This window comes from Falco biarmicus, chromosome 2 (genome assembly GCF_023638135.1).
Source record: "Falco biarmicus isolate bFalBia1 chromosome 2, bFalBia1.pri, whole genome shotgun sequence".
Lineage (NCBI taxonomy): Eukaryota > Metazoa > Chordata > Aves > Falconiformes > Falconidae > Falco > Falco biarmicus.
The window spans coordinates 66,293,009-66,315,488 of NC_079289.1; the positions used below are offsets into that span (position 1 = coordinate 66,293,009).

Genomic DNA, 22,480 nt, shown 5'->3' on the forward strand with positions numbered 1-22,480 from the left:
TCTCTCCTCTGCGGTGTTTTAAGAGCAGGAATGAGCTCTTTCCTCTGTTTTCTGAATGGAAAGTGAATTTCTAATGAAATAAGAACTCCTTCCAGTTCTGGATTAGGCAGCAGATGCCTGCACCTATGTGCTCATCACCTCCCTGTTGCCTCTCTGCAGACTGTCCCCTGTTGAGAACAGTCGTTGTCCCCAGTCCCAGGTACCCTGGTCCTTGCAGGAGGGTAGACCTAAACCTGGGCCTAAGTCTCTTGAGTCTGACACGATACCGTGAAATTCGCCCTGAGATAAACCACCATGGGGTCAAGTGGGAAAACACTTGTCTGTTTTTCAGTCTAGCCTTTACTCTTGTATTTTACAGTTCAAAATCCGAGCCTGGCAGGTGCTAAGGAAAGAGAAAGAATGAGTCTCATAGTGGAAGAGTAAACACCATGAAAATTCACTATTTCATTCCTGGGCCACTTTTTCTCCACAGATAGTGATATAAAGGGATCAGACATTTCCAACATTGCCTTTAATATTTCGTGCATTGCAAAGTAGCCAGAAACACAAACCTGTTGCCAGCACTTCACAGAGGTGAATCATTGATGTTTGCAGCTGCAGAGCTTCCTACTTATGTGGGTGAACAGTTGCTTGCCATGAGCATCCTCTTCAGTTTTCTTTACATGTCCTCTACCACTCTGCATTGCGGTGAAAACCTAGAAATATTCCACCAGCTTGATTTAAGTGTCAGAAGGGTTGTTTGTCTTTCCTAAACCTCTGTAGCTGTTAGACTGTGGATCCTAACTATCCTGTATTTTTTTTATAGATTTGTATGTATCTTTGGCCCACCACTCTTCTTTTTTGTAGTTTGGCAGTCATTTCCTCCTTACTCATTAATTAATGTTACACTGGTCCCCATAAGAGAGGAAAGATGACTTCTGCTCCTGAGAGAAGGGTGGAGTGGCAGATGAGGCACAAGACACATTTGAAGGGAAGAGTTAGGGTGATCTTTTTAAAACTTTTAAGAAAGAAAGGAGGAATCATGTTCAGTTTATCTGCTCTCTGAGGTACCTCCAGCCCCTGTCTCCCCTTGCAACTCCGCATACTCCATTTCCTGGACCTATATGCCTTACTGGTAGGCTGGGTCATTCACTAATGACCAAGTGATTTTGATAGGCAGTTTCAGCAGTAACTTGCTAACAATGCATGAATTTTCCAGAAAAAAAAATACTGCACATGCATTGACAGGTACATAGGAGCAGAAAACAGATTCCCCATTGCATAAAGTGTTTAGTATGTTAAGTACCTGTCTGCATAGAATGGATTATGAATTTATTCATTTCCTCATTAAAATTTGTAGTGATTTACAAGTGATTTGTAAAGACATATCTATAACACCAACTGTGTATGATTTTGATGTAATTTACTCATTAGGCTGCCTGTGGATCCAGTTCTTCCATAACCAATTACTTTGTTTCAACGCTAACTTTATTAGCAGCCCAGAAGTTCAAAGCATGAAAACTTTTCCTTCATGCTGCAATTCCATTATCAAGGACTAACTTACAAACTATACAGCAAAGAAGAAAAAAAAAACACCCAAAACCAAGAACAGCAACCACAAAAAAACCCCAAACCTGTAAAACCTATATCTGACTTTCCTTGTAAGGGTGGTGTTTTCCTGTATTTTTTATTCTGGTTTGGATCAGATTTGATTCTAATGTTAAGGAAATTATTATTGTGGTTTTTGTGAATAAAATTAGCCAACCGTATACAACTGGTGGTCTTGCCTGAAAGGTTACTGCTTCAAAAAATAGCATTCCCTTATTTTGAAAAATCTTATTTCAGGGCATGCTGTAAACTGCAGCTTGAACTCAGAGGGGAGAATAATGTTGTTTTAGGCAAGGGTACTACTTCTTGTCATGTAGGCTTGATGGTTGATTAATTTTCTTTTAGGAGGAAAGGAAGAAAAGAAACACTGTCTCTATTCAGACAGTTTTTTTTAAAAAAAGAATAATCTTTGCATCAAATTGCTTATAAAAGGTTTTTTTTTTTTAAGTGATTTTATCTCAGTATAATTGGTTGCTGGTGAACCATGCTCAGTTGTAGCATATTATTTTACACTGTTTTGCCTATTCTTGCCCTTCATTTCAGTTACTACATGCTGGAAAACAGACCTCGCAACATATATGGGATGGTTTGTTACTCATGTTTGCTGGCACCTCCTAACACCAAGGAATGTAAGTGTTCCGTGATTTCTATGTATTTCATCTGGTCTTGACTTGGAATCATCTGGAAGCACAATATGAAGCCTTTCAGCGATGATAATTATGTTCAAACAATAAGTTCGTCTCCAGGAAAGCAATTTCTGCTTCCAACTAGCTTTGCCAACAAAGGGAGCAAATGCTGAACATTTGGGGAGGGAACAGAATCTTTGATTTTAGAACCTGCTATTGTTCAGTTGTGCTCCAGTTGTCATCTGTTAAGACATACCATACGGGACTTGCTATGGTTACTTAACCCGTAGGTACAGGGAGTCACAGATCTGTGTATTTTAAAATTCAGTTTCAGTTCAGCTATGAAGAAAACATAGGACACTTTGTAGATGCTAGTAAAAATGCATCGCACCTTTTCATATCCTTCGGTTTCAAAGTGATACAAGGGTTGATGTTGGCATGTGGTAGTCAGCACTGATAAGAAAGCTAATTCTGTAGATTTAATTGATGAAAGAAGCTGTAGTTTGCTAATTGGAAAAAGCACGTATGTATGTGTGTGTGACATCCTAGCAGTGCCTATACACTTGCATGCCATGTACGTGCAATGGCTGACCCATCCTCATGCCATGGAGGGAAGGGACAATCATGCTCCAGTGATGTAATGCAGAGTCAACCCCCCATCCTCCTTTAGGGGGTAAAGAAAGAGAGAAAAAGAAGGAAAAATTAAGTTCTCTCTGAATGACCAAATTACTTTGACAACCCCTCAGAGAATCTGGAGCAGATCAGGAAAAATCCTGTCCATGTTCTGTTCTTTTAAAAGTCTTTATCACGAAAAAGAATTGCAACTTTTTGCCTGCTTGATTTGAAAGCAGAGGTTGACACAAAAGTCCTTTTGCATTTGTTTGTGTACATAAACAGCAATTACTTAGTTCAGATGCTGCTGAACTGTGTATCATCGGTGCTCTCTCTGTGAGCCACTTCAAAGGAGGGTAGGTCATGAAGAGCTGCCACCTTTCCTGAAGAGCAAGAGCTCAGATGAGCCAGGGGATAATTACCACCTCACAGAGCTCCTGGTGAGTGGTAACAGCCCAGGTGGAGGCATCTCCCTGAACTGTCTGCATGCAAAGTGGCTGGTCTGTTGTACAGCTGCTCACCCTGTTCGGCTGCAGAAACCCACCCGGTCCTGAGATGTGCACTTTGTCTGAGACAGCGGGAGTGGGCAGGGGCAGGGTGAGCGTGCTTTTGGGAAGATAAGGTCTGTATTAAGAGGTGAGGTAAGGGTGCTAGGGAGGACCCGAACCTGAGATGTGGGAAGAAAGGGGAGAAGTAAGTGAAAACATGAGGATGGGAGTGTCAGTGGGAGATGAGGGTATGTGGTAAGAGGATGCAGGCACGCCTCCTCCTGCATGTGTGTGTAGGCTGGCTGCCCCACTGGTGGGAATACAACCATGCCTGCTGCTAGACGATAGCCAGAAATTAATCCCTTCCTCAGCTCCGATGGTCTGTCTGAAACACATGCTGAAATCAGTTTTTAGTAGTATCAGACATGTTGTAGCTTACTGATTTGGCAAGGAACTACCAGAAGATCTTAAGGCCATTGCTGAGATTGAAAACCAGATCTTTGTCTTTTCTAGGATACCTGGCAGAATGATATACAATGTGCTTAGTTCTGTGAGGCAAGTGTGAATTGCACAACTGATTAACCACATGCAATTTTGAACTCGATGAACACAAGAATAGAAATATATTATCTTTGAGAGGAATTTAGGCAGGTGCATAAACCAACAAATTGGCTGGGTACTAAGGTAGGAGAAACCTTAGTCCCAGAAAGAGTAAACATTACCATTTTAATCAAGTCTACGGAACCAACCATTTGATTACAAGTGTTCAAAAAGTGGGAAAGCTTCTTAAAATCCAAATTCCTCAAATCACGAAGCTCAGGTAATTTGGTTTATGATGTCTAAACCTCTGGACTCTGTTTGGAATGGCAGCTCACTAATACATAGGCAATAATGTGTTCTGCAGATGGAAAAGTCAGCCTTGCTGCAGGAACCTCTTGAAAGGCTCGCCGTTGTTGTAGCAGGCAGCATAAAATCTGGTATCGGCAAATGATCTTTATCACACGTTTCACTGTCATCAGATTATACCAGTCAGAGCAAAGAAAAGGTGACATGTCAGTGTTGCACAGCTGCATAATTTTTTGAGGTTCGCAAATTCCAGACTCACCCAAGCACTGTGTTGTGAGCACATAACCTTAATGTGAGCACGCGGTTTCTGTCATCTGAAGGATAACATCAGTTCTTTGGTAGGAACAGTTCCTCTGCACGGAACAGCTTCTGCTTGTTGACTGGCTGTCATGGCGGAGGACCCAGAACAAGAGCTCCAAATGGTCCCAGGAATCTCTGGTCCTTCCTTGAGATTTTGAAGTAGCATCGAACAGCGCTCAGGAGCCTAAACCCACACCAAAGGGGTGCCTCTGCCCCAGAGCTCCTTTTCTTCCAACACGCCTGCTGCGTACAGTGCACTGCTGGAGAAAGGTGACCCAGTGGGTTGCAAGGACACAAGGATGGCAAAGTACTTACAAATAGGAAGTCGGGGGTGACAGGCTCTGGCTTTACACCCCTAGACAGAAAATGAGGGCAAATAAATCCCATTTCAGGCCTTCATTAGGTCCAAGACAGGGTTGGAGGGCAGTTGTGCTCTCCTTGGCTAGAAGAATACCTTGCTGGGACAGTGCCTGGCCGGCGTGTTGCCCAGGGCCAGAAGGAAAGAGCAGCTGGGGGAAGTGTGCGTGTGCGCGTGTGTGTGTGTGTGTGTGTGTGTGCGTGTGTGTGGTGTATGTGCCGCTGCGTGGAAACCGCGCCGAGAATTTGCCTGATGATATATTTTATCTGGCAGAAAAGTACTTGGACTTGATCAAAGGGTAAACAAACAGCTTTCAACGCCAAGAACCTGCGGTGCAACTTTTGTCTCCTACACAGTCAGTAAACCCTGAAATGGCTGAGGAAACAAGATGAACACCCCATGCCCCAGCATCTGGAAGTGTTAGTGTAAAAAGGACTGGAAGTGAGAAAGAAATTCCCTGATAGGCCTGTGTCACTGTGTTTTCTTTTCCTCTCAAGGGACTTGAGGCATAAATAACACAAAATCACATGGAAAAGAGCTGGAGGAGAGGGAAGGATTTCACAGCAGTCAGAGATTTAATTGAGGCAAATGTATCACCAGGTTACCACGTTGAAACTCTGTCTGTGGACTGAAGGATGGAAGCAACAGTGTTCTGCAGACTGGGAGGAATACCAGGCATCAGCGGCAGCTTGTGGACAGCCGGCACGTGTGAGGAAGGGGCTATGCGTATGTGAGCTGGAGGATGTGTGTTTTGTAGCAGGAAAGCTTTTTCTTGCTGGAAAAAGGGTAAACATCACTGTAACGACTGCACGTGTTTGTTTCTTGTGCACTGTGAAATGCCTGTGTCAGAATTCCGGCCTCTCAGCACGCCGCTTGCTCACTCCTACACCACCGTGTAGGAGCCTCAGGGCTACTCCGCCAAGCACAGAGGAGCACACTGCCAAATCAGACAAGGTGCGAGAGCTTCAGCTGTGCATGAAGCACATCATGAGCCATCAGTGGCCCTTGCTGACACTAAATTGGGATATGACACCTCTGTGATAAATAACAGCATTGCAAAAAGTAGGGGAGGCACGTTTTCTATGCAAATCAAAGAATGAAGGTAATGAGCATCAAACCACTTTAAGATGCGGCTTCCCACAGTTAATGGTGCTGGATTTTCTGTCAACACCTCTGGAACTGGAGTCACTTGAAGCATCTGACTACACAGGGTCGTTTTGTTGTGCATCCTTTCTTTTATCCAGCGTAAAAGTATATGCAAAAGACAGAAGACTTAAACGTATACGGAGTTTCTCTGGCAGAGAGTACAATTACTGCTGGAGGACATTTTTGTCTTTTAGCAGCTGCACCTCTCTGTCAGTTTATGTATATTAACTCTACTGTTCTCTTCAAGCTTTGATATTTGCAGTTCCAGTTCAAAAATGATGGAGGAAAACAAAATCAAACCCTGCTACAAAAACTTGAAGACCATTTACTCTGACGTTGTATTTACGCAACTACATCAAATACGCAAATCCTTTTCCACTCACGGATTATTGATCTAGAGAACTTTGGCAATTGATTGAGGGTTTTCTTTTTAGTCTACCGGACCTATTTCTAAGTGTGTATGGGCACAAAATATTGTTATGTCTCTCACCCTTTTTTGCTTGTTGTGTATACGAAAACAGCTGCAATAATCAATCTGTGTAGGTTTTTAAGTCTAACACCTACCAATGATGGCTTAGGAAAATTAAAAACAAACAAACAAAAAAGTAAGGAAAAAAAAAGAAAAAGAAGAAAGGAAAACATATGTAGTCAAGTTGTTTTTTAATTACCAGAGAGAAAATGGCATCTAGAAACAGAAAAGATCATTTTTTATTATTGCATCGTTAGAACTTCAGAAACAACTAAACAGATGAGATGGAACAATTGACTAAACAGGCTGATGGCTTCGTGTGATGAGCTGTAATCAGGGGGTCACGTCCATACCCGTATACTGAAGACTGAGAATTCAGCCTCCTTCATTGAAATGCTTAGCACAAACAAGCCTAATGCCAAAAGCACTTGTATCACTGAAAAATAATTCTTTCAGAGATTTTTATTTTAACTCTCCATTCTTTGTAACATCACTAATTTTCTTTCCTTGCCAGTTTTGTCCTTTTGTAATACAATCAACATCAGGACTTCTTTTTCCTGCTGTTTCAAATTATGCTTACAAATGAATAGGCTTGTTAGCTGAGGCTAACAAACTTGTGTGTGTGTGTGTGAGTTGTTTGATCTCTGAACACTCCATTCCTCTTCACATGTGGAATGGGAGAAATGTTGAAGGCAGTGCTTTATTGTGCACCGGTGGTATGGCCTAATTCTCATCCCCTTAGGGTTTGTCTATATTAGGAAAGGTACCTAATCTTAGGACAAAATTGGCCAGCCTCAGCCATAAATTTTCAAGGGGAGAAATCTAAGAAGCGAATACGGGGTTTGATGTCTTCAGTTGTTGGAAAAGCTGGGCCCAGGTACCACTCGCGAAGGCATCTGGTCCCGGTGCAGTTCCCCTGAAAGAAAACTCCAATGACTGATGTTTTCACCCGTGCCAGAGCTGCAGCTCCCACAGCGAGCACTGCCTGTCCGTGGGAGATGTTGCAGGTTTCTGCAGCATCCCTCTGCCCAGGCTCATGAGCTGCAAAACCTGCAGAGCTGCAGCATTCCACCACTTGTACAGGCTGGCCACCACGCGCAGGGGAATGAGAGTGGTTCCTTGCGGCTCCATTCTCTTCCTTCCAATGCTCTGAAGTCACTGTAGTAAGGCTTAAAAGGCAGTTATCTCCTTCGTACTGCACAGAGAGAGAAGTGGCAACACTGAATTCCTGGACATAGGCTTAGTTCATGAAGCATGTGCCTATGACCTTCCAGTACTGTGCGATGATTACAGCTCCCAGTGAATCCTAACCAAAACTTCAACAGATTGACAAATAAATTGTCAGACTAAGGCCACGTGGCCTATAATTGTCACCATTTCCCTGCTCCGGCAAAATAAAAGGAGAGAGACATAAAATAGTTAAAGACATTACAGAGAGACAATGCATAACATATTTCCTTTTATGTGTCTGAACAGTGGTGGTTACTTACAGTGAGAATGACCAGATTGAAAATAAAAGTCTGGGGGAACTTAGCTGTCACCATTTTTAGGAGGTTCAGTTTCAGGAATTAATTAATTTCACTCTTCCTGGTTTAATAACAACCTACACTAACTGAAGTATCTGCCTGTGGCTGCAGGAAACATTGGGGGAACTTGTCTTATAGGATTCTGTGTGTCCCCTGAAAATAAGACTGTTATTAGTGATTTGCAGAATTTTAAGAGTTGGTTCGTGTTTGATTACCGAAGTCATATGTAGACGCCTTACAGAGTGGCTTGGCTTTGCTGCTTCAGCTTCCATGACTTGCCAAGTGCACAGGGTTTCCATTTGAAGTGTTGTTTCTTTAAGTCTGAAACCAAACCTGTAAGTACCTGAATATAAATTTACATTAATTTGAAAATCCTGACTTCTGCTTGCTACATATCTAGGTCTTTATTTATGACTAGGTTTAGTTATAACCTAGTTTTCAATTACTTTGTCAGCCATAAACTGTCTAACTTTATTGAGTTTCAACTCAATATAATTTATTTTTCATCTCATATTCCAGGCTGCTAGTTATTTATTTGTGTGTGTGTTTTACCTTACTTTACTCTTGTAAAACAGTCTCGCTGGCCCGAGCAGCTCGGCTGGCAGTAGTGAGTGTGCGGTGCCGTTGCTGAACGGACCGTGGCTGTGAGAAGAGGGATGCATCAGGAGAAAGCAAGCTGCACTCAATGGCAAGAAATAGATGCATATATACACAAAGACATTTTAAAAACGCTTCTTATTTCAGGATCACTCTGATAGTCTGTTGTATACACACTTTGGGTGTTTCTAGAACATATTATTAACTATTCAATAAACTTTATAAAAAGCTGTTGCTAGCTATGAGCAGCAGTTCTTTGCATGGACCAGTAAGCTGACACCCACAGCAACATATGTCAAGAGCACATATGGTCTCCAACTGCAGCAGATTTTATTCACTCACAAACACTTGCAAGGGTTCATGTTGGTAAAACTTTCTTCCCTGTGCCCTTCTCTCACAAATCTGGTAGTTTTGTTTGTCACTTCATCTTGTAAGTCTGTCTCGAGATACATGAACTGTAATAGTCCTGTTACATAAAGCAGAAAATTCTTTGAAACAAAAAACAAACAAAAAATGTTATTGCTCAACATTTGTTCACTATGAGGATGAAAGGCTGGCTGAATGGGAATTTAAGTTAAAGCTATCTTTTGAGTTCAAAAACCCCAAACGAGAATACAGATCCAATTGTTCTTTTAAACAAAATTTTTTTAAAAAATGAGACTGTATTTAGACTCCAAGAAAGTTATAACTAAATTACAATGTTTGAATAAAAACATTTATAATGCAAAAGCTGACCAATCTTCAGTGATAAACTTTTTTCCTAATGTCTTTATCACATTCCTGCAATATTACCTACAGGTGTCTAGGAATATAAACCACTCTCTTGCACAGCTGTATTACAGCCATCTATCTTTTTTTGTGCTTAAAATAAAGTTGTTTCCATATGTTGCACTGTAGCACCTTAGGATGTCTCTGCCTGAGCTATATCTAAGTCTTTATAGATTATGGGAGTGTCACCTATATAGGAACCAGAATTAATAATGTGATCAGGATACAAAACTGGATGTGCACAGCTGATATTGCAGTCATGTTGTAGTGCTGGACGGGGAAAAAGCAGCAGCTGAGTTCTGTTTCTTTTTGCTCACACAAAACCGATATGAAATGAACTTCTGCAGAAGCTGGCATTTTTGGTTCCTCTTGTAGTGCAGGTGCACGAATTGGCACTTTCTTCTAAGCCACATCTAAAGAAAAATCTTGGCCCATAATGAATATGCCAAACAATTAAATTTGATAATAGGCTTAAAATATGCATAACAAGTAACCCCCACCTAGGCATATGTAAAAGGCCACCACGTTCTAGCACCAGCCTTGATTTTGCCATGACAGGCACTAAAGAACAAACAAGGTGGGCCCGTTCCCATGCAAAGAAAATTCTGCACGTAGGCTCTGGAGCTCACTCTTGTGCACAGGAGAGGCACATGTGTGCACGTGCGTGTGCACATGGCTGGGGCAGCATGCTGTATCCCCACGTGGGGCAGAGCCGACTGAAGCATGACAATGGTGTCGAATGAAGAACGGATGATCTTCCTCCTTACTCTTCCCATGCTGTGTGCTGCTGCATGACTTCCCACTATGGAAGGCTCTACTCCCTTTTAGAGACAGGTGAAAAACATGAGGTTTTTCATGGGTTTTTTGGTATCATGAGATACCAAACAATAGAAAGATTGATTAGGCGGAAATACTTCAATGATTACGTATTTCAGATGAAGGAAAAGAGAGAGAGGAGAGTTTGATAAAACTTGCTTCTGGAGGAGACGAGCTGAAGCTTGTTAGATAAAACTCCACACAGACAAAGCAGCATGGCTTGCCCGTGTCGACTGAAAGGCAGTGTAAGAAGAGCTATTGTTGACTTGTTGCAGCTTGCAAGGACTGCACAGAGTTACAATTGGCTGTAATTGCATTTGCCAGGGGGACTGCAAGAATAGGCACAAGCTGGTAGCTACAGACATGAAGTATGGGGCTACAGCACTGGCCACTTACTAAACTTCCTCTGATGTCCAGCCATGATGAGTAAATACAGAGGTCGAGACCAAGGATGACTCACTCAGTTTTGTGAAGAACTGCAGAAAATTACCTGTCTTTAATCTCTGCTACATGCAGATGACATCTTTGTCTAATGATACCTAGATGGCCTACTGCTGTATTCAGTTCCTGGAGCTTGTAACTAACTCTTCTTAGAAGGATGTTTGTCACAGAGAAGGGACCAGAGGCAAGAATCTGCCTGTCATTTATGTAATATGAAAAGCATCTGAATTAACAAAATAATGTATTTAAAGCTTTATGAAAACACTTCTCCAGTTTGAAAAAAAAAGCCTAATTATAATAAATGAATCCATTTCCTTCCAACAAATGAGGTTTGAAAGAAGTTTTACCATTGTTAAAGGAAATTTCCTTTGAAGACATCTGCAACTCATACTTTGTGGCCACTTTAAGTGTACATTTCTCATTCACTACATGCAGCCATATTTTATGTTAGGTAGTACTTTTTTTTTTCTTTTTAAACAACATTTCCCTTAATTTGAAGAACATGTATATTGCTTTGTTCTTAACCATGGAACATTTCTCAGACCATTCCAGACCACTTAATTTCCTGCAAAGTTTACCTGGTGGGGCTAATTTCTCAGAATATTTACTGGGTGAAAAGAACGGCACGGTTAGTTCTCAGCTACTCTAGCTGCCGAACTAGCTTGTGGAGCCGTGGGCTGTGTGCACCTTACCAGATGACTGGGACAGTCTTTTGTCTTCAGGTCTGCTGAATTTAATTATCACTGGGCTTTTTCCATAGACAGCTAACACAAAGCAGGAGGGATTTCATACCCCTTCCAAGCAGAAGGTGGTTTTCAGTGTCTGTTGATAGTAGCTGTTTGTATTACCTGCTTAGCAATGATATCAAAGTTTATATGAGAATGAAGAGAATGTTTTCTCCCAGGCCTCATGTTCTTAATCTGTTTTGAAATGCTATGCCAAGAGCATCTTGTATGAAAGCATTCCCACCAAAAGTCTTATTCCCAATACTATGTGGTATTGTCAAAATATGTTGATTTATGAGTTGGTCTACCGCTTTGAAAACTTGGTGGATGACACCATCTGAAAAATTTATATTAACTTTTAAACTTAACTGTAGAATTTACACATGAAAACTCCTATTGGACAATCTCACTCCTCTGCCAGCATGAAGTATTCCTCTGAGTCCTTCATTTCACTGTTTTGGTGGATTTTCCCCCTCCCCAGAACACAGATTTGGACATGATAAGAAACGTACTGCCCAGCTAGATTGCAGGAAATTCTAGTATTCCCTGTTATGATAGTAAAGCTCCAAGGAACAAAGAGGCATTCAACACTATTATTTGCCACCTTTCCTAGGTTTCCCTGTAGGGTGATGAGGTTTTGCATACTGTCAGAGTTTCACAATGATCCTGCTAATGAAGGATGCTTGTGAGAAGCACTACTTTGATGAATCTACCATCTGGTACTTGGGGTCTGCAGTTGCGAATAGTGGAGTGGGGGTTATAAACAGTTTGAGTCATCGGCTGGATGCTGGGAAACTTTCTGCTACCCAGGAAAGATCTGTTATATAGGAATCACCGTATACCCTGCCTGTGTCTGAAGATGCCTGGGTTTCTTCTAAGTTCAAAACCATTCAGGAGCTTTGACTTCTTCCACTCCCTCTAGATGCTATGCAAAAATGTAGTCTGTAACACAATTTTCAACGTGCGAGAAATGCATATTGGGATTAGCAACATTTCAAAAAGCTAAGAGTTCATGGGTTCTTTGCTAATGAATGGGAAATGCAATCAAGCTAAGTAAAGTCTCTGTTTACTTGGGCTAAGATCTTCCTTTGGCTGAATAAAGTAACCGTGGAATTTTATGTCATTTCTGTTTATATTGTAGGTGCAGGGGCTACCTCTGGTATTTCAGCCATTTTCCCAAGTACCTCTGGCACAAGCACTTTCTCGCCTTACCAGCATGCTCACAAAGGTAAGAATGTATTCACAGATTTAATTTAGCAGCTGTTTTGAAAATGGCATCAGCAAAGTGCAACCAAACTGAAAATATCTATTGTGAATTTTATTGCCACTATTTCTGGATTTCTAATACTGCTGCTGAAAATAATTCAGAATGAATTTTGATTTCTTGGTTAATCAACACCACTGTTTTAGTCAGGTGGACTTAAAATGGACTTCAACTGTAGTCAGTAATGCCAGCAATAAATTGATCTTATTTGTAGCCATATGGAAATGGCACTATACCTCAGCAAAGCTTAGCTTAGACTGGTGAAAATAATTTAATACACATATAGCCAGTGTTTTATTAAGCTAACACAAACAGTTCTCCAGCATGATTATTAGGTTTTAAAAATATGTGAACGTGAGAAGACACAACAGGAAAGATGCAGTTAATGAGGTACTGGCAATGCTGATCTTCCTGGTATTGTGTGGAAACATGATCACGAGGATCATGTTTTCAGGAAAATTAATGTTTCATGCATTTTTACATATCTGCCATTTTCTGCATCCTTTTGTGGCTTTTCAGTTCTAGTCTTTTGCATCCAAATTCTGCTTCTGAATACCTTTTCACATACCGTATTTTAAATTCACCTTCTAGCCACGCTGCATTTTAAGTCTCTGTTAAAAAAACATCAGTTCTTCTACATGTGCAGTGCATTTTCCTTTTTAATGCAAAGCTTTTGAGGAAGCCATAGTTATCAACAGTCATTTCAGCTCTCATCCCATTTGTTTATTTATTTTTTCTCTTTTCAGAAAGTAAATGTTAGGAAGGCTCCTACTCTTGTTTACATATAGCTTCCTATATTATTAGCAGATAATACAACTTTCTGCATCTTTGTATCTGATAGATCACACCATCAAATATATTTAATGAATAGTGTTAACTGCTCAGTACAGCATAAATGTCACAGTTTTGAAAAACTGTTAACTAGTTTGCCTTTGAGATGTAACAATAAGTTTTTCAATGTTTAACAAGTAACCAAGACTCAACTAAATGAGCATGCAGGATGTAAGAGTAGAGTGGATCACAATCTGTTAACTGCTCTCTGATGCTAAGAGTTGCTCCCTTATGAAAGTATTTGTTTTGTTTACTCCAGCAGATCTTTCAGGACAAGGACATTTGGCTACAGCTCTTATAATTGCAATGTCTACCATCTTCATAATGGCTATTGCCATTGTCCTCATCATCATGTTTTACATTGTAAAAACAAAACCTTCTGCTCAAGGTAATTGTTCAGCAAATGAAATTTTAGCTGCAAACACTATTTTTAGATAGCTTCTGAGAATAATTGCTATTATATTTTTATATTCTAGCCTGTTGCAAGAGCCATTCAGTAAAAAATGTTGAAGCTCAGGCTAACACACAAGAAGAGAAGAAAGAAGTACAAGGTATATATTGCTTTAGTTTTGTTTTTTTCTGTACGAGACACCATTGGGCTTAAATACTCTTAATTACCATAATTACAATTTCTTCTTTGAATTGTACAAAATCCATGTCAGTTTACTAAAGAATTGTGTATAATAGTTTTTGTACTTTGAGAATGTCATTTAATCCTCTGACAGCAATTAAAAAGGTAGCAGAGTGACTTGTGTTTGCGGTAAGGTTGCCAGCAGAACCAGCACTTGAGACAAAACACTACTTTGGAAACTCATTGCCAATTTAAGTTTCTTTAATTGTTGATCTACAGATAATGTTGTGATATTTTCTGAGAAAGAAGAGTTTGAAAAACTCACAGCAACTCCAGCTAAGGCTGTTAAAAGGTGGGTAAAAGACAAACGTACTTCCAGTCTGACCGAAGTGAGGGAGGGACATAGTCACCATTCAACCTGGTTACAGAGAAATACATGAAGAACAAATTAGATGGGTATGCTTGTAGTTTACTGCAGCAGGGAAAAGACTAGATGCCTTAGTAGAATTTCTCCCCTTCCATTTCTAACAAAGGATGACAGATGTTACCAAAGAGAAACCTGTGTCTTCCCCACTCCCTCTGGGATCAGCTCTTACAGCTCCATTTCCTCTTTTGACAGGTCCATTTTTGGGACCTGAGCGCTGTTCTTGCATACACACACTAAGTAAGGTTCCCTTTCACCTCTAGGCAGCAGGGGGAAAAACAGCTGCTCCAGGCCTTAAGGAAACTCTTCGTAGCATCATCTGGGTGGCACGGTGTGGTAGTTTTCCTCACCTTGTGTCTGCCTGGTGGCCAAACTTGGTTGGGTAACATGATTAGGGGGGGCTAAACACTGTCCTCATCTGGAAAATCCCTCTATAAAAGGATTCTTGAAAGCTATGTATGACTGTGTAGCTTGGTGGGCCTTGTATATATGCCCTGAGCAGGTGAATGCAGTTACATTCAAAGGATTTCAGAAGAAAGGCATTAAGATGCTTCTATTCCATTACTCTAGGATAGCAAAAAGATGATTGGAGTCAACCCATGAGAGGCTTCACTAAGATAACAGTATCCTTCATTTTACAGTGAAAATGATGCATCTTCTGAGAATGAACGACTTTTAAGCCGTAGCATGGACAGCGATGAAGAAGCTGCAGTTGACAAGCAAGGGACTCCAGAGAGATGCTTGTTATCCTTAGTGCATTTGGCCAGAGATAAATCTTCTACAAGCAATAAATCAACTGGGGTAAGGCTATTTTGAAATTTAAAAATGAAAAGCATTTTTCTGCATTGCTTTTTTTTTTTTTTTTTTTAAGAAAACAATATACAAACTATCACCCCTCAAAATGCATTATAGTGCAGACCAGACTAATTTACAAGAGCTTCTCCAGACAAATTTATTATAGAGTCTCATTTGCATAGTGACATATATGTACATAGATGCTGTTCAGGGCTGAAAAAATAAATTTCCTACAAGAGCAATAACGTTGCTATTTTGACTATCACATTTTATAGCCTAAAGAAAGAAAAAACAAGCAGCAACCCCCCAATATAGCTAATGCTAATATAACTAACCGCAATGCTACACTTACCACAGAAAATCCAAGATGGAAAAATAATGCAGCAGCATGTCTGGCTTTGTACGACAGCACAGCATCTGTGTACCTTGATCCAGTAGCATTGGTATTTCCATGGTATCAGGTTTTCAATAATATCTGGTGTTGTGCTTGGACTTTGTGTATAATTTTGAAAACCACACATGTGCTTTGAAGGTCACTCCTGTGCTCTGAAAGACACGGTAAATCCACTGTTTGCTTTGCTCTGGAAAATCTTCACTTCATCCTGTTGAGTGTGTACTGCTTGGGGTGTTTTATCTCACTTGGAGTATTTCAAGGCATATCTAAGGCCACACCTCATCCACACAACTTTTTAGCTTACAATAACATGAAACTATTCTTAAAATGAAGATGTCTACTCTGATAGTTTTGATGGTTTTAGTTCTTCAAAAATTATTTTTAAATGGCAATAGCTAGTATAGAAACACATCATTAATATCAAACATCAGATATTTTAAGAATATAAAAGATTTAAAATGCATCTTTTAATGTTTGCATGTTTTAAATTGCTGGGATGGTTCAGCTCAAACTTTCTAAAATAGCTCATTTTTCAGCTGAGACCAGTCACACACAGTCTCACACAAGAGAAATATTTTTGTACTTGTAGACAGTTATGACCATCTGAAAATAACTTATTCCTCCAATGCTTTTATTTTAAAACTCAGTTTTAATATCTCTAAATATCCCACTTTATCATCCTTCTGTGTGCACCCGTTTGAAATTCCACAATACAAGCTGGATAGGCATGAAATCGGAACATGTAATAAGAAGCGGCTTACCTTTTAAAGACCATGTATAATAGATACATTCTCCAGAGTCATTTAGATGGGTTGCTCGTAAGCATGCCTGAAGCACAAACTATTTCTTCCGTACCTTCTGTTCCAACATACTTTTCATGGACTGGAGCCTGCTGACAAGGCTGAAGACAAACTGCAATGAAAGTGCAGATTGTGTCAAGACCCTCTGCCCTATACCTAAGATCTCACAATTAAGCCAGTTGCAAGAAGTTAGAAAAGCAGTAATTTGCTTCAGGCTGGGGAATAAGTATCATTTCTAGTACAGGAAAGAGTATTTAGTTATTGGACAAGGGTAAGCAAAGTTAGAGGCTTGCTCTTAACCAAGTGTGCTCCCTCCTGGTTAAAGCAAAAGCCATCATACAATGAGCTACCACACGGAGGATCAGCAGGCTCAGCTTTACCTGTTTGCTTTCAGCATAAGCTTTACAAATTCCCCATCTTCTGGCTCCAGTAAAAAAAGCATCCTACACAATGCATAATGGGCATAAGTCTTTAACCTCCCTTCTTGCCCCAAAAATGAGAAGAGAAGGAAAATCAGCATCCAGTAATTTGCTTAAGAGGAATTTTAATAAATCCCATTAAAAGAAAATTTTCTTTCCAAGGTTCTAAAACAGCTAATCCAGGCCTACAATAGCAAAACAACCGATTAAGCACATGTAAATTATACCAAGAATATGTGAACAGTCAGTGTCTGCATTGCATTGCCCTGCGATACAACACATTTGCACAGTGTCTGTGCCTGCGAGACAGGCTTCGGGTGGAGCAGCCGCTTTGTGGTCTCCAGCTGCAAGTCTGTGTATTAATCCAAGTCATTGATGTGCCTTGCCCTTTAAAGCCCAAATAAACCGAGGAAAGTCTTTCCACAAAACAAAATACTGAAAGCAGAGCTTTTTTCCTAGCTGAGTTTGCAGTGAAAAGTGGCAAATTTGTGGAGATAATAGTGGCGTCCCATCAAAAAGACAGCTTTTCAGAAAGCTCAGTCCTAATGAGAGCTGGCAGAAGGATGATAATTCCAGTCCCTGAGAACTCATGACATTTTGACATTTGTTTTCACTCCACATTGAATCCAAAGCCAAACCTTGAGAATATTTTTGCTAAATGAAACTCTATCAAAATGTCCATTTTCAGCTTGGAAAATGTCAGGCTTTCAGTCTGAGTTTCTTTCTTGTCAAAAATGACTAGAGCATCCAGGACCTCACCCTGTCCAAAGCTTCACAGATTTTTATTTTTTTTATCCATCTGCAACGTGTTTCAGATTCATCCAGGCAATATATCATGGAGGAAAATACAGTTAATTAGTAATGCACTAAGTAGTTCTATGTCAAATGACAGAAAGGAAGATTCCCTCCTCTACAGTCCTCTTAAGACTACTGGAAGAAGGCAATTTCAGTCTGAATTTAATTCCCTGCAGCCAGTCCTGTCCTGGTTTACCTGGTCATCCCTGCATTAACTGTCTGTGTGCGTGCTATTGGGTTTGTCCTCATTGTCAGGAGTTTGCTTCAGTCTGAACGAGAAATAAAATATACAAACACTTGGAACAGAAAAGTTATTGATCTAAAAAAAGACTAGAAGATGGAAAGGAAGATTTCTAGCAGTGGGAAGTGAAATTGGAAATAGGTTTATGCTTCATGGAATAATTACTGTGTCCTTTTTCTTTGAGTCTTCAAAAGGGACCCTTGAGGACATGATGTGATAGCCCCTAGTGCCATGAAATGAAGGTCTCCAGCAGAATTTCCACTGCTGTCTACTAATTGTTTACTCCCGTGACTGAAAAATTAATGAAATAAAACTCTTTTCATTTAGATTCAAAGCCGAAGGAAAAAGATACTTGATGTGTACGCTAACGTATGCGATGTTGCAGAAGGTGAGTGTACAAAACCTGTACCTATACTAACAACATGAAATTATATCGCAAGTGGTTGCTGTAAAATAAGAAAGGCCTCTACCTTCCTACAGAAAGTAGAAAGTCCCAATCTAGAAAAGACATTCCTATAGGCAGATTGGTACTCACTTGGCAGGGAGCCCCGTGGTGCCCTGAGCCCAGAGCTGTCCGGGCTGGAGCACACCTCGGCTTCTCTCCAGGCGTGTGCATGGGCTTCCTTCCCATGGAGAGCGGGAAGGGCAGTGTTGGGTTGTGCTGGGAGACACACACAGACCAAGTTGCAGAGAAGCATTCTGGCATTCCCCGTCTAGAGGAAACCTGTTTGATTTATTTGGTTAGTTCCTTGGATAGCAGAGAGTAGTGATTTGGGAAGGGTCAGAACTGAAGGTAAGACACAAGTCTTGACCTACTCTGCTTCTCTAAATACTGTCCCACCCCTCACAACAAAAAATTGAGTTTCTAAGTTTTGTTTTAACCCTCTTTAACACTTGACTACCTAGACTGTTTTGGCAGAAGAGACCTGAATTAATTTCCCTGCAGAACAGGAGATGTGACTGCACTTACTGCCCTGCTCCGCCACCCCATCCACCCCCAAAGACACACACACTGTGTGCATGTGTGTGTAGGAGTTTTCTGTGGTTCAGGGAGATCCATCTCCCAGCAAATTACTGCTGCTGAGTACGAAGCAGGAAAACTACCGAAGCAGAAGACTAGTTAGGGGAAAATGCTGATTCTCTCCTCAGTTCTGTGACCATGAATATATAGAAAGAATGCCCAGGGGGAAAATAGCTTTTTCCCCACAGGCTGAATGTTAAATCCTCTCTAGACATTCAGTGATAGTGATGACAATTGAGCACTTGCAGAGACTTTTATGCTTGCAAGCATCTAGCATCACTGGTTCACCTCACTCCTCACATTCCTACAGAGGCAACTTCCAGTATGAAAGATGTCACAGCAGCTGCTCACAGAAGGCTCAGGGAAGGGTCAAACCTGTCTCTTGAGCTCAAACACTGTGCCTGATGTGCAGAGGTGTATTAATGGAATGCTCACTAGGGATATGGTTGCAGTATACTTTTTCTAATGGCTAGCAACTTGTTAAAGGAAGGGGCAATGCCTTGGGAATTCATATGACCCATCTAACACTTTTTTCCCAGATGTACTCTAATTATTGTACCCTATTGTCTCTAGGAGGAATTAATTTGGTAATACACAACCATAACTTTGGAGCTAGACATACCTATCATGGACAATCACTTAAAGATTTTAGCTGTACTTATTGCTAACAGTATATACCATAGTATTTTAATAAATATCTTGACTAGTCAAGAGCCATGCACAGAGCCATCTGACAATAAACATCTCACTTGCAGGTCTGAGCCCTACGGAGCTGCCATTTGATTGCCTGGAGAAAACCAGCCGAATGCTCAGCTCAACCTACAACACAGAAAAAGCCATAGTGAAAACGTGGCGCCACCTTGCCGAGAGCTTTGGACTGAAGAGGGATGAGATAGGTGGTATGACAGATGGCATGCAACTATTTGATCGCATCAGCACAGCGGGTTACAGCATCCCAGAACTGCTAACCAAACTGGTGCAAATCGAGCGGTTGGATGCTGTTGAATCCTTGTGTGCGGATATTCTGGAGTGGGCACAAGCAATGCCTGCTCCTGAGCCAGCAGGGACATCCTGACATGCCTGCCTGGGACCCATGCTTCCACATCAACCACAAGAACCATGATTCCAGCAAGCACCATGTCAAAGACTTTGGACAAAAGACCATTGATGTTTCTTCCACATAATCGCTCCCAGTAACCAACGGGAAGCTCTTCTCTTTTGACTTTTTAAAAAAGTGAAGTTACACATCTACCAAAACGAGAGCAAGAAGCTTGGTATGAAACATGTCATTAAACAAAATGATCACGTTAAACAGTTACTGATAACAAGCGGACACACAAACATCCATTTTGCAGTCTGTGTATAAGTGCAGATAACCCTGCTGATACCCTTCCCACCTGGCCTTCAAGAAAGGCATGGAATTGCTTTCTGAAAATATTCCTGTCTCTTAGAGCTTCATTCAATGGTTTAATAGTCACAGTCAAAAGCAGTACCACAGCTACAGTATCAATACACATTAGGCACACACATTTCTATTGGCTCTAACATATTTAACATGTAACCAGGTTCCTTTTCTATACTTCCTATGGTTTTTTTGAATCTAGAAGTATGTGCATAGGTGTATATACACAGTCCTCAGATTAACTAACCATACTATATGAAAAAAAAGAGTCAACATAATCTACAGATTGAAGTGCTTCAAAACGCTGTACATAATGCACGTAAATGATCTCTTGGTCCATACTGACATTTCAGAAACTGTAAATTCAAACTGCTGACTTGCTGAGGACAAGCTGGTTAGCAAGTGGGCAGTGAAAGTTAGCAGACACTCCCTGTAAGTTGAGAGCAGTAAATTTTTCTCCTCTTCACCATTACAAAAAAAAAAAAAAAAGGCAACAAAACCAGATTGTTCAGTACCATGAAAAATGTATTTTTCCAGTAATGGTATCTACATATCAAATTATATTCCAAAAAGAGGAATTACAGACAACAGTAGTGCATATTTGAAACTAAGAGCAAAAAGGGTAGATTTCTTTAGAGACACTTGAAATGCAGAGGAAAAAGTGTTTTTTAGATGTTATACTCTTGTAAACACTGACCATGAGCACAGAATCCACAAGTGAAAATGAAATCCTCTGGAAGGTAAAGCATTATTTTGAGTTTGTGTACAACAGAAATTAAACTTTTTTTTTTTTCCTTTTAACTAATCTCTGATTTTCACAATTGAAAGTTCTCTGAAACTTGCTCAGACTACAAATCAGTAGCTGTTACCAAACCTATTTGCTTGATTTATAGCTAAAATGAGTGATGACGGATTTCAACAAGTGCAACCACTAATTAAGAGACGTGTCAGTTACAAAGCAATACTTGTTAAATTCCAAAATGCATGACTGAACAAAATGCTATAAAAAATATTAACCATTACCCTGAAGTTAACAACCAGTATTCCATCACTTAGTAACCAGATCTTGTCTATGATGGTATCATACTTGCGTGGAACATTTAGTATCACCCTTTAACATCTATATTTAGTACCTTTCCAGCACTTGATTTGTACAGCAGAGTAAGTACATACTGCAACATAAAACCTGACCCACTCATTCTTCTTCCACCATTTCTTTCATATATAACACCCTTTTCATTAATTTGGATATGCCAAATTTGTTGAGAATTTTTACTTTTAATGAAGCAGCAAGCTGCACTTATTTGAACATTTAACTAGCGAACCGATGTTTAATTTAGGGTGCAATTCCTGTTGTCTTGAAATCAATGACAAATTCATACAGATTTCAACAGGCTTCAATAAGAGTTCTAAATCTGCTGACAACTCGGCAAACTTCAACAAGATTTTCAAGACTGAATTCGCAGTTTAGTACTATTGCTAGTAGAATAAAAAAGGGAAAGAAAAAAAAAAAGAAAACATGAAGATTCTATTTTTCTTGTGCCAGTGTGTAACTACAGTGTTATTCAGTGGACTGCCTCCTATACTTCACATGTCATTTAATAGTACACATCATTTATTTGTTTAAAAGAAGATACAGGAATCCTCTTTTTTATGTTTATTGGGCCATGAAAAGTTAGGGTCTTGAAATTGATGGTGCCAATGTGAACACAGACTATTTAACATTATTTTATTTAGTATACAGTATTTTTATTGTTACACAAAAGATGTACAGGAATGAAAAAATTTTCTGTAGATCTTGCCAAAGCTTACTTTCTAAGATTTTTGTTTAATGCTGTATATATAACTTATTATATTGTAAAGTATGAACATAAAATATCCTAATTAAAGAAAGAGGTCAAACACAGTTGCATTAGCCATATCTTTGATTAAATCATATATTGCCTTATAAATCTGCAATTAAATGAGTTAGCCAAGGGCTAGCAGGCACATTCCTGTGGTATGGGAGCGTCTAGGTAACATAGACATAACATGAAGGGTTCTTTGTGTTCCCATAGGATAGTGCTTCACTGCATTACACCTTGGAAACAACTGAAACAAAAACCATTTTGTCAATACAGTTTGGGTTTGATATTTCTCCTTGTAGGTACTACAGAAATGCCAAACTCCTAGCAACACCTTGGAGAAACCGTTTACATTATTATCTATGTATTGAGAG

The 22,480-nt window shown here is 40.1% G+C and overlaps 1 protein-coding gene across 2 annotated transcripts in view; it reads left to right on the forward strand.

The window, feature by feature from the left end:
• EDAR (ectodysplasin A receptor) overlaps positions 1–21,913 on the forward strand; it is a 73,369-nt gene extending 51,456 nt beyond the window's left edge. Inside the window, exons 5-12 of one of the 2 annotated variants that reach the window (XM_056329644.1) lie at positions 2,131–2,216; positions 12,447–12,533; positions 13,660–13,788; positions 13,877–13,951; positions 14,251–14,323; positions 15,037–15,196; positions 18,167–18,227; positions 19,616–21,913. In XM_056329644.1, coding sequence (XP_056185619.1) covers positions 2,131–2,216; positions 12,447–12,533; positions 13,660–13,788; positions 13,877–13,951; positions 14,251–14,323; positions 15,037–15,196; positions 18,167–18,227; positions 19,616–19,935 — 991 coding nt within the window. In that variant the 3' untranslated portion in view covers positions 19,936–21,913. The remainder of the gene's footprint in view (positions 1–2,130; positions 2,217–12,446; positions 12,534–13,659; positions 13,789–13,876; positions 13,952–14,250; positions 14,324–15,036; positions 15,197–18,166; positions 18,228–19,615) is intronic. The other variant, XM_056329646.1, reaches the window with a different exon arrangement.
• The last annotated feature ends 567 nt before the right edge of the window (positions 21,914–22,480 follow it).